We start from the raw sequence: 12618 nt of genomic DNA, 5'->3' as shown, positions 1-12618 counted from the left end.
TCACACACAATTCAGCACTGTTAGTTATTCTCAAATTGTGCTACCATCACCTCTGTCCATATCTGAACATTTAATTTCACCCTAGTTGAACACTCTGCTTATAAAAAGCAACTCTTTTCCATTCTTTAGCCTCATTCTATATCCTGGTGACCTATATTTCATGCCTATGAGTTTATATATTACAATTAGTTCATATTAATTAGACCCCACAATATTTCTCCTTATGTGTCTGTCTTGTTTCACTCAATATAGTGCCCTGAAGGTTTCTTCATCAACCCATTTTTTAAAGATGGTTCACACACCATACATTCTGTACTATGTAAGCAATTGACGGTTCCCTGCATAGTCATGTATTTATGTATTAAACACCATCACCACTATCTATATAAGGACCTCTCCATTTCTTCCAAAACAAGGAAGAAGTGTCAAAGAATGGACAGCGACAAAAGAAAGAGAAAAAAGACAGAAAAACATGACAGCTAAGGAGGAACAAAAGGAAAGATAGCCTTAAACTAAGGAAGAATAGTCAGACAATATCACCAAGGTCAACAGTCTCATATCCATCCTCTATGTACCACCTATGCATTTATACTTGGTATATTGACATTGTTATATTAAAGGAAGCATAATACAATTTTTCTATTAAACATAGTCTCTAGTTGGCATTGATTGCATTTTCCCCAATCCCACCCCATTTGTAACACCTTACAATGTTGACATTCATTTGTCCTACCTCATGTAAAAACATATTTGTACATTTTATCACAATTGTTGAGCACCCTAAGTTTCAGTGAGTTATACAGTCCCAGTCTTTATCCTGATTCTTTCCCTCTGGTATCCCACATGGTCCCAGCCTTCCTCTTTCAAACATACTCACAGTCATCTTTGTTCACTGTACTTACATTGCTGGGCTACTATCTCCCAAAATTGTGTTCCAAACCTCTCACTCCTGTCTTTTCCTTTCTGTCTCTAGTTCTCCCTTTAGTGTTTCCTGTAGAGCAGGTATCTTGTACACAAACTCTGTCATTGCTTGTTTGTCAGAGAATATTTAAGCTCTCCCTCATATTTGAAGAACAGTTTGCCAGTTAAGGGATTCATGGTTGGTGGTTTTCTGTATCAGTATCTTAAATATATCACCCCAATTCCTTCTTGCCTCCTTGGTTTCTATTGAGAAATCTGCACAGTCTTATCAAACTTCCTTTGAATGTGATGGATCACTTTTCTCTTGCTACTTTCAGAATCCTCTCTTTATCCTTGACATTTGATAAACTGATTATTAAGTGTCTTGGCATAGGCCTATTCAGATCTATTCTGTTTGTGGTATGCTGCACTTCTTGGATCTCTAATTTTATATCTTTCATAAGAGATGGGAAATTTTAATTGATTATTTCCTCTATTGTTTCTGCCCGCTTTCCCTTCTCTTCTTCTGGGCTCCCATGAAGAATACATTCCTGTGTTTCATTTTGTCATTCTGTTCCTGGAGATGTAGCTCATATTTTTTCATTCTTTTCTCTATATTTTCTTTTATGTGTTGGCTCTCAGGTGCCTTTTCTCCAGTTCCTGAGTGTTATCTTCTGCTTCCCGAGACCTGCTGATTTATGTCTCCATTGTGTCTTCAATCTCTTGTGTTGTGCCTTTCATTTCTATAAATTCTGCCAGTTGGTTTTTTTGAACTTTCAAGTTCTAACTTTTGTATGCCCAGTGTTTTCATTGTATGCATCATCTCTTTTACCATATATTCCCTAAACTTTTTGCATAGATTTAACATTAGTTGTTTCAATTCCTGTATCTCAGTTGAAGTGTATGTTTGTTCCTTTGGGTCAAACTTTGTTTTTCTTAGTTTAGGGTTGTAGTTTTCTTTTGTCTAGGCCTCTGGTTTCCTTTACTACCCCAGTCAGGTTTTCCAAGACCAGAATGGGCTCAGGTCTCAAAAGGAGGCAATATTATTTGGTTTCCCTCATGGTGTGTCTTAGAAGACTTTTACACCCTATGAGTCCTCAAGCCACTGTGCTTTTCTGCTCAGTAGTGGAGCCTGTCAACCTGTCACTCCAGACTGCTGTAAGGAGGTGTGACTATGGCTCTTTTCCCCCAGACTCTGGGGTCTGTTTCTGAATGGAAAGTGGGTAGTAGAGCTTGGCACTCCCTCTTTAATCTCAGGGAAAATACATCACCTAGGGAGATATCATTTGCATTTGCATAGTGTCTCTTACTCTACTATCTCCACCCTGTCTGGGTCAGAGAGCTGGGAAATGAAAATGGCTGAGACTTTCTCCACTGAGCTGAAAAAGGGACTGAAAGACCCCTTCAGGGCAGTCTGCAGCCATCCACAGTTTCACCCATTGTCCAGAGATAGCACCTGGTGCTCTTGGCTCCCCCTCCCTCCCAGAGAATTCCTCCAGCTCTCCAAGGTCACTCATCACCAAAAGCCTCCATCTGCTTATTGGGGTTTGTAGCTTGTATTGAGCAGTCATTTGTTAATTAAAGCCCCAGTTGGAGCTGGGCTGAGGTATATTCACTTGTTCAGAGAATGCTGCTCTGTATTACAATGAGGCTTTGTTATCTGAGCTGCTATGGGTTTATGGGACTTTTGGTGCAGGTCTGAACATTTTACTTACAGTTTTTATACTGTAATCTTGGGAATTCCTCCCAATTCTGGTTGGTATATGATGAGTGGATGGTCAGATTTGTCCACCTGCCGTTATTCCAGATTATTTAGTAGTTGTTTCTGGTTGTTTACTAGTTGTTCCAGGGGGACTAACTAGCTTCCACTCCTCTGTATGCTGCCTTCTTTCCAACCTCCCTCTCCCTCATTTTTGATGGACATTTTTTCTGGATGTACAATTCTTGGTTAGTAGGTTTTTTCTTTCAATATGTTAACTATATCATTCCACTGCCTTCTTACCTTCATGATTTCTGTGGAGAAATCCATACATAAGGTTATCAAGCTTCCCTTGAATGAAATGGATGGCTTTCCTGTTACTCTTTTCAGAATTCTCTTTGTCATTTTCATTAGAAAATCTGATCAGCAAATGCCTTATGTTGGTCTTTTCAGATATATTCTGTTTGGGGTATTCTGTGCTTCCTGGATTATAATTTTATGTCTTCCATATGAATTGGGATATTTTCAGTGATTATTTCCTCCGTTAATATTTCTGCCCCTTTCCCTCCTCTTCTCCTTCAGGGACACCAGTTACATGTATATTCATGTGCTTCATGTTGTCTTTCAGTTCCCTGAGATCTTTCTCTTTTCTTTAATTATTTTTCCTAACTTTCCTTTTGTGTATATGATTTCAGGTTTCCTGTTTTCTAGTTCACTGATTCTTTCTTATGCCTCATCAAATCTGCTGTTATATGTCTCCATTGTGTTTTTCATCCCTTCTACTTTGACTTTCATTACCCTATAATCTTCCATTTGCTTTCCAAGCTTATGAATTGTTTTTATTGCCACCCAGCATCTTCTTATATCCTTAGTCTCTTGTTTTACATTTTCCTTCAGCTTGTTGTTTAGATTTGGATTTGTTTGATCTTTGTTTCAACTGCTGCATCTCCATTAAAGTGTTAATTTGCTCTTTTGTCTAGTCCATATCTTCTTGCTTCCTAGTATAACTCATTACTTTTTGCTGTCCAGATTTTCTTGATTAGATTTTTTCTTGAAATCCTGTTCTCCCTTTTACCTATGATTTTCTTGTTCATTGGCTTTATTCTCTATAGGTTCTTTGGCTTTCAATTCAACATATTCTGGATCTCTAGCACAGCTCTTATTTAGATTATCAGAATTTTTCAGCCTTTGTTTTCATGCTTCTTGCTATGCCTATTATGGAGTCTTTAATATGGTGGGTGTCCCATCAGACACAATTGACCACAGTCAGATTTTCACAGTACAGACAGACAAAGGTCTCAGGAAGAGCTTGTAAGTCATATTAAGTCTCCCTCAGAGTGAGACCCAACATGTTGTCAGACCCTACTGTGAATCCTCTAGGCTCTGGGCTTTCTTATTCCATCCAACAGGTGGCACTTAGCTCATAGCTCTCCATAAGTATAAAGAGATCTTGTGCCTCTAATTCTCAGCAGCCCCCATCCCTGCTTGATGTGTGATCTATTCAGGCTGTTTCTGTTTTACAGCCCTTGTGTCTGAATTCCCCAAAGTAGGCTCATCACTTGAGCTGGCCCTGCCCCCTTTTCTTGTAGAACATATGGTATTCAGGGAATTATCTCCCCATGTGACTCATTGCTTTTTCTCTCAGACCTATCTTAGCTCCACCCATGCCTGGGTCCACTTGCCAGTGAAAATATCTGAGGTTGTCTCTAATGAGCTAGGTAAAATAGTTTTAAAAATCTTAAAAAAGAAAAAAAGTAAAAGAAAACACACAAGGCAAAAGAAGATATCCACTTTCAGAGCCTTTCCCCCACCCCCAAATTTCACCCATCAGTAGCTGAGTTGGTGCCTGGTTCTGTTCACACCCTATCTTGAGGTAACCCCCTTTCTAGTGCTCTGAGTTCAGCCAACTCCAAAAGCCTCTATCTTTATTCTTTTTAATTTTATTTCATTTTATTTTCCTCCATCAGTTCTGCTATCTCTTTGCCAGAACTAAAGCTGCATTTGGAGCTTGGCTGAGCTAGCTACCCTTGCTCCAAGTAGAGACAACTTAAATTGATGTTCTTTAGGTAACTTTCTCCTTCAACTAACTAGTTGCTCTCAGATATACCTTAATTCTTCACTTGCCCTGGCCAGTCCTGAAATCTGAAATTTCCTGCATATCTAATGGGCTATTGAAAAGAACAGAATAAAAGGAGAGATGAAAGAAAATCCATTTTCAGAGCCAGACCCCAGCTCTCCAAGTTTGACAGTCAAGAGCTGGAGTTAGTTCCCATTTCAATGTACTGTGCCCACTTTTCTAGGGCCCAGCCCTTTTCCAATATTTTGAGCTCCTCCAACTTCAAAAATCTCTTTCTATTTCTGTTGCTGTTGATAGTCCACCTCCTCTCTGCTGTGACAAAGCCTCCTGGTTCCCTTTGTGTTTGCTCTTGATTGATGTGTGTTCAGAGCTTTTATTCAGCTGTCTGTATTTGTTAATTAATCCTGCAATTGGAGTCAGGTTAAACCATCCACCTTGCTCCCAGAAGAGACTGCTTCTTTTCTCCTCAGGGAATCAGCTCTGAGACAGCCTGCTGTTCCAGTGGGAGAGGAGTGGCAGAACCCTGTCATGGTAACTTACAGGTATTTTGGTGCAATCTCAGCCATTCCAGGCATTCCAGAGTGGTGTACAACATGTGTACAGCCACATACATTTCCCAAACTGTTGTTCCAGAGAATTCCTGGCTACTTAATGCCTGTCCTAGAGGTGTAACTAAATTCCACACCTCCCCACACTGCCATCTTGCCCTGCCTTCCCCCAGAAAATGTTGATGGAAAGAAAAAGTTTTCAGAGATAAATTAAAAACAAATATATAATGAGTTACAATGTTGGCATTATACTTTTTATGGGATTTCACAGTGCTAACAAATAAATTGAGGAAGATTATTTCTCTTTAATACAGTAGCTGGTCTATTCAGTTAAGTAACATATATTTAAATGATGCAATACACCTCCTTCAATCAGATATGCAAATTCTGGTGGAATTCAGTATCCCATGGAGCACAGATGAAGAAGAGAAGAGTCTGCCTTTTGTTGAAGAGGCTGATATTGCATGAGGAAGGGGCATCCCATGGACAGTGTCCCTGCACTGTCTTCAATCTTCAATGAGCATTTTGTAATTCTTAGGGATAAACACCAGAACTCAATTTTCTCCCATGAAGAAATCCCATTCATTAAAGTTCTGCCTACCTTACCAGGCTGAGGAGTACATGTGGATAAAACCTGTCCCAGTATTCTGGATTCCATCTGCCTAGAGGAATAAATAATGAACAATGTCCTATAACTGTAAGTGGACATGTAGTGCTTTTGTTTTCTGGATTTTATTTCCCTGTTTGTAAATTTTTGCTTTATTTTGTAGTATAGTAAATATAAGTCCCTTTAACTTTGCTTATGGTAAGGTAAAATGGTGAAGCTGCTGTAGAAAAGAATAGAAAATGAAACATAGAATTACCATATGACCCAGCAATTTAACCCTTTGATATAAACCCCAAATTATGGAAAACCAAAATTCAAACAACTACCTGTACACAAATATACATAGCAGCACTATTCCCAATAGCAAAAAGTTACAACCCAAATGTCCATTAAATGAATAGAAAAATATGTAGTGCATATACACAACAGAATAAGAATTGATACATGACACCACATGGATTAATCTTGGAAAGATTAAGCTAAGAGAAAGGATTCAGGCAAAAAGGGTCTCAAATTGTTTCCTTCCAATTATATGAACTATTTAGAAGAGGTACTATCCATATACACTGAAAAAGTGTTGATTTTTGTCAAGGGCTAAGTGTCAGGGGCCATGGAAAGCGACTTTTTAATGGATAGGGTGTGATGATATTTTAACTAGAGGTAAAGATGATTGTACACAAACTTGTCTGTTGGAAATGCCACAACTTTATATAGCTTAAATGGTTAATTTTCTGCTTTTGAATTTAACCTCAATAAAAATAAATTCATAAATATATGATATCATTCTGCACACATTGTTTGTCAAATTCCTCTATTCACACATAACTTTTTGAGGTTTATCTCTGTTCCTACACTTTACTCTAGATATGAAGTGGAAAAACTAGAGCCCTTGGTTAAATTTTAGTCATCTTATTTTTTAAATGTAATCTCTTGTAAAAGTATTTTCATGGAATTTTTGCCTCTGGATCCCTAATAGGACTGATGGTATTTTGGAAAGTTAGGATAGGACATAGAGACAAAGTGTTCTATATTTTGGAAGGAAAACTCTACCCAAATACCATTAGAAGTATGACTTGGCTTATTTTTAGCAGAATCAGAGTTATCTTGAACAAATATTAATACTGTCATTTTTCCCTTCATCTGAAACTTGTGCCCTTTTTATCAAAGGGTGGTACAGGATAGTTTAATTATATTTCAAAAGGAGACAAAAAACAATGAATAATGAAATGAGTTTGGAAGTAGACTACAACTGGGGGAAGAGATAAACTGCCTTCTTTAGATAAACTGAATCAGAAGAAAACAGCTAAAATAGAAAATATGGTTGATCCCTCAGAGACAGTTGAAATAATATTTTCCTCCTGCTTTCTTCCTGACATAACTTGATTGTTTATTTTGTTAAAATACAAAAGTATTAATTTTATTTACATTTTATGAGAATAAAAGTTACACTGCTATTTTTTCTTTATTTTATGAAACATAAGAATACTTAATTATATTATGTACACAAACTTTACCAATCAAACCATGTTTACAAAACTTGAGTTATATGTTCTGATGTAAGTGAATATATGTTTTACTGAGTATACATAAATTTTAACTCAATGGACAAATTATTCAAAGAGACATTCCTTATATCATTAGGAAAAACTGATGTTGAAAAGACTGGTACGTAAAATAAGAAAACATAATGGCATATGAATATAATATTTCTTTATAATAAAACTTCCAATAAATCCTTTATGTTATAAACAATATAGAAATTTGGGTTGACCTATTACTTGTTGTATTCAATATCTCTATAAAGTACATTAATAGTGTTACATTAAAAATGTTTTTGTGTTTCTGAATTGATACTCTATGAATGGCTGTGAAAATCTGTGTTAATTCTCCCACATTATTTACCAATATTCATAAGATGCATGTAACCCAACATATAGGAATGATAATATTTAGTACAGCTAAGGAACATGCCTACAAAATTATTGTCCTTCTTTTCCATTGATTTGGCTATTCTACATTGCTGAGATTTTGATCTGTATTGTATTCAATCTGTAGACCATTTTGAGGTGCAATGGCATCTTAATATTTTTGTCTTTCTATCCATGAACACAGAATGACTTCCACTAATATAGAATTTATTTATTTATTTCAGAAGAGTTTTGCAATTTTCATTGTAATGGACCTTTCTCTCTTTGGAGAACAAAGTTGGAATCCTCAAACTTTCAGATTTCAAAATTATAGGCCACAAAAATTTAAACAGTGTTACTGCCATAAAGGTAGACATATACACCAGTTTGGTGGGATTGAGGGTTAATAAACCCACACATCTTTAGCAATTGGTTTCTGAAATGGTTACCATATCCACTCAATGCAGAAATAATAGTGCCTTCAAAAAGTGGTGTTGGGAAAACTGGATATCCATTGACAAAAGAATGAAGGTGATCCCTACCTCACACCATATGTAAATGAATTCACAATGGATCAAACACATAAATATAAGAACCCAAACTAAACATTCTCAAAAGAAAATATAGGGAAGCATCTCCAGGATCTCATGTTAGACAGTCATTTCTTAGACTTTCCAACAATAACATGAGGAACTAAAGAAAAAGTAGGTAAATGGGATGTCATCAAATTTAAAACTTTTGTTTAACAAAGGACTTCATGGTGAATGTAAAAATATAACCTAAAAATGGGAGAAAATATTTGGAAACCATATATCTGATATTGATATAATATGCAGAATAAATAAAGAATACTTACAATGCAACAACAAAAAATGAACAACCTCATTAAGAAATGGATAAAAGACATGTATATACGTTTCTCCAAAGAAGATACACAAAAGGCCAATAAGCACATGAAAAGAACTGAACATCATTGGCCATTAGGGAAATGCAAGTCAAAAACCACAATAAGTAGCTCTAAACCCACAACTTTTCTAATTAAAAAAATGAATACAAACCACAATGAATTATTTCATACACATTAGAATGGCTAGTATTAAAATAATAGAAAATAACTCATGTTGGTGAGGATTTGGAAAAATGAGAACCCTATTACATTGTTGGTGGGTATGTAAAATGGAGCAGTCACCATTTTACACTCTGAGGATACTCCTCAGTAAGTTTAAGTATATAATAATCATATGACCATATGGTCTGGCAATCTCAACTCTAGGTATATACCCAAAATATTTGAAAGCAGGGAATCAACCACATATTTTCACACTAATGTTCACAGAGGCAGTATTCACCATAGCCAAAATAGGGCATCAGCTGAAGTATTCATCAACAGATTAATAGATTTTAAAATTTGGTTTTTATGTCCATTGGGATATTATTCAGTATTAAAAAGGAATGAAGTTCTCATGCACGCTACAACATGGATGAACCTTGAACATATCATGTTGAGAGAAATAAGTCAAACATAAAAGGACAAATATTATATGAACTCATATAAATTAATTAGAATATGCAAATTTGCAGTCCAAAACTAGAACACAGGTCACCAGGGACTGAAATGGGGGTAGGGAAATGGGAGTTAATCCTTTATTGGTACATAGTTTCAGTTTAAGTTGATGGAACATTTTTGATAATGATGGTGGTTATGGCAGCACAACATTATGAATACAATTAACCCATTGCATTTTGCATTTGAAAGTGGCTAAAATAGAGAATTTTAAATTTTATATATAATAGCAGTATAAAAATTAAACATGACAATATTGCACAATAGTAGCCAGAAAACTCAATGTGAACTATGGACTACAGTTAACATTATAATTATAATAATATTGTTCATCAATTTAGCAAAGTCACCACACTAAAAAAAATTGTCAATAATAGCAAAAACTGAATGTGAGGGCATGTAAGGGAATGCCATATTTTTTTCATGATTTTCTTTAAATTTACAACTTTTAAATAAAAAATAAATACAGCTTCACAATGTTAGGCTTGTCAACTGCAATATAATTGTCCAGGGATGATGAGGGTGAATATGAGAAATGCATGAACTGCCAGTGGAAGGTAGGTTTTTCATGGAAAGTGTTACACTTAATTTTTTACCTATTTCTAAGGCTAAAGACCACAGGGAAGCAGTAATCCTTGGTCAAGAACAAATTTTCACAACTGGGAGCTTAAATCATAAGAACTCCCGTTTGATTTGAAGTTTATCTATTATTACAACATTTTACTGATTTGACACTGCCTGTCTCCACTTTATCCCAATAATCTTGCCCTAGATATCTAGTTTCTGTGGGCCCTGACTTCCCGATCTCTGACTAAGCAGAAATGAATCTAATCACTTAAATTTGTTATTGAAAAAATTAATTGAGAAAACATGTATAAAATGTTTAAAAACTGTTAAGTAATGTCAGATTATGTCTGTATTATTATTCAATGGCATTGAAATAATTTTCCAGGTCAAAGGCTTTATTAATTCAATATATTTGTATGTGTAGTTTTCTTGTTCAGATGGCACCTTGCATGTTGCTTTATAGTCATCTATTTTTAATACTTACAACTACTCACTGAGCATAAAATTCCTACCAGTAACTTTAGTAGTCCTTGTGGTTTCATACATGGGTAGGATATAATTCTGGAAGTTAAGGAGTATATATTGTGATGAGTAGAAATATTTAGTAAAATTGACATTATAGCAAAGAATATGACCCAGTTGAAAAGGTGTTAATCTTTGAATTTATTTCAATAACATTACACTAGAATACATTTCTGTAAATGAGGTCTCAGGGCAACTTTTCCAAAGTATGCATATATTCTATCCCTTCTGAGGATATACATTAAAGGTATGAAATAAAATTTATTATTATAAAATGTTCAAACATTACTAAAAGTAACTGAGAGTATGTCAAGTCCTATTTTTAAAAAGTGAACATTACTGGATAGAAAATGAAAAGGTGATCCCAAGATAACTTAATAAAGAGTAGACAGGGCAGAAAAGGCCTTAAAGAAAGATTTAGTGAGTTGCTTTAAAATACGTGAAACCACATGAAGATCAAGTGTTGCTTTTTGTCCTAAGTATTGAGTCTTGCTACTATTGACAGTCCTCCAATAGCTCCATCACTGTGAAGTGGCCATCCTACTGATGAGTCTCCTCAGGGCCCCCTTCATGTCCCTGTTCCTCAGACTGTAGATGAAGGGGTTTAACATGGGGGTTACCACAGCATACATCACTGAAGCCATAAGACTTTTCCTAGAGGAGGCTGTGGCTGCAGAACTTAGGTAGATCCCAAGGGATGTGCCATAGAACAAGGACACAACCAAAAGGTGAGACCCACATGTGGAAAATGCTTTATACTTGCCCCTGGTTGATGAGATTCTAAGAATAGAAGAGAGAATCTGAGAATAGGAGAAGAAGATCCCAGCAACAGGGAAAACACCCAGAATACTAACCACAAAATAAACCACTATGTTATTGATGAGGGTGTCAGAACAGGCAAGTTTCAGGACTTCAGAAAGATCACAAAAAATGTGTGGGATTTCCATATTTGTACAGAAGGACAGCTTCAAAACAGGCAAGGATTCAAGAAGGGAGCCTAGGGTACTAAGACACCAGGATCCCAGAACTAGTATTTCACAGAGCCAGGGATTCATGATGACTGTGTAGTGCAGGGGGTGACTGATGGCTACAAAGCGGTCATATGCCATTGTGGTAAGGAGCAAACTGTCCAGGCATCCAAACACAATGAAAAAAAATATCTGGGTTATGCAGCATGCATACGTGATAACTTTGTTCTCTGTCTGGATATTGTGAAGCATCTTTGGGATGGTAGTGGAGATGAAACAAATATCACAAAAGGACAGGTTGGAGAGGAAGAAATACATGGGAGTGTGGAGGTGGGTGTCTGATATTATGGCCAAGATGATGAGCAGGTTCCCAGTGAAAGTGACTAGATATATGGATAGAAATAGTCCAAAGAAGATAGTATGCAGATCATGCTCTTCTTCAATTCCCAGAAGAAGAAATTTTACAGCTTTTGTTTGGTTTCCTGTTTCCATGAGACAGCAGAGTTTCCCTAGAATAAGGGGGAAAAAGAACACACTACTCTATAACTATTTTTTGTGAATTCTCATGATAGCCTTAATCTGAAACAATTGGACTCATCATGTTATTCATCTTACCTAGTTTTCAGAAATCTTTGACAACAAATTGTGTTTACCACTATCACTTGGAAAACATTGTCTCCGTGTTAGAGGTTCTCAAATTGTGGTTTCTGGACTAGCAACACAAGTATCATTTGGGAACTTGTTAGAAAAGTGCATTTTCAACTCCCAACACAGACCTACATAATTAATATATCCTAAGGGGGGAATAGTAATGTGTTCTAACAAGTCTTCCATGTGATTTTGATGAGTGCTCAGGTTTGAGGACCTCTACTCTAGGGCTTGCCTTGCAGCCAAACATTCACCCCACCCCACCAGTCTGATGATCACTCTTTGCATTTCCTCTCAGTGCTGTGGGAAAGGGAAATTACTTAACTCCAGGGCAGATATTCTCAATTATTAGAAAGTTGTCTTTCATTTCCCTGCCTTGGTGTCATTACTACATATTAGTTTCTCTGGGGACTTTTCTAGTCCTGCTGCTTAAAAATATTAACAACTGCTATAATTATTAATTGCTTTATTTCAACTATATGGCAGATTTTACATTCTAAATCAAGACAAATGGAGCCTAAATATGGACTGTTCTCTTCTCAGTTAAGAGGGTGTCATGCACATTTTCCAACATCATCTAATAGTCATCAGATTAAAAATAGTCTACCCTA

At 36.2% G+C, this 12618-nt stretch overlaps 1 protein-coding gene across 1 annotated transcript; it reads right to left on the bottom strand.

Annotated features, from left to right (window-relative positions):
* Positions 1-10869: 10869 nt before the first annotated feature.
* Positions 10870-11857, bottom strand: LOC119525617 (olfactory receptor 7C2-like). Its single transcript, XM_037824411.1, has one exon. The coding sequence runs from the start codon at positions 11849-11851 to the stop codon at positions 10913-10915; it is 939 nt and encodes a 312-aa protein (XP_037680339.1). The 5' UTR covers positions 11852-11857; the 3' UTR covers positions 10870-10912.
* Between the last annotated feature and the right edge of the window lie 761 nt (positions 11858-12618).

The sequence above is a fragment of the Choloepus didactylus genome, assembly GCF_015220235.1.
Source record: "Choloepus didactylus isolate mChoDid1 chromosome 25 unlocalized genomic scaffold, mChoDid1.pri SUPER_25_unloc2, whole genome shotgun sequence".
Classification (NCBI taxonomy): domain Eukaryota; kingdom Metazoa; phylum Chordata; class Mammalia; order Pilosa; family Megalonychidae; genus Choloepus; species Choloepus didactylus.
Note: the sequence above shows the minus strand (reverse complement) of the source record. Positions and strands in the feature narration are given on the sequence as shown.

Bases quoted from the DNA above. Each gene is read 5' to 3' on its own strand.
- LOC119525617 (XM_037824411.1), bottom strand. From the start codon at position 11,851: ATGGAAACAGGAAACCAAACAAAAGCTGTAAAATTTCTTCTTCTGGGA.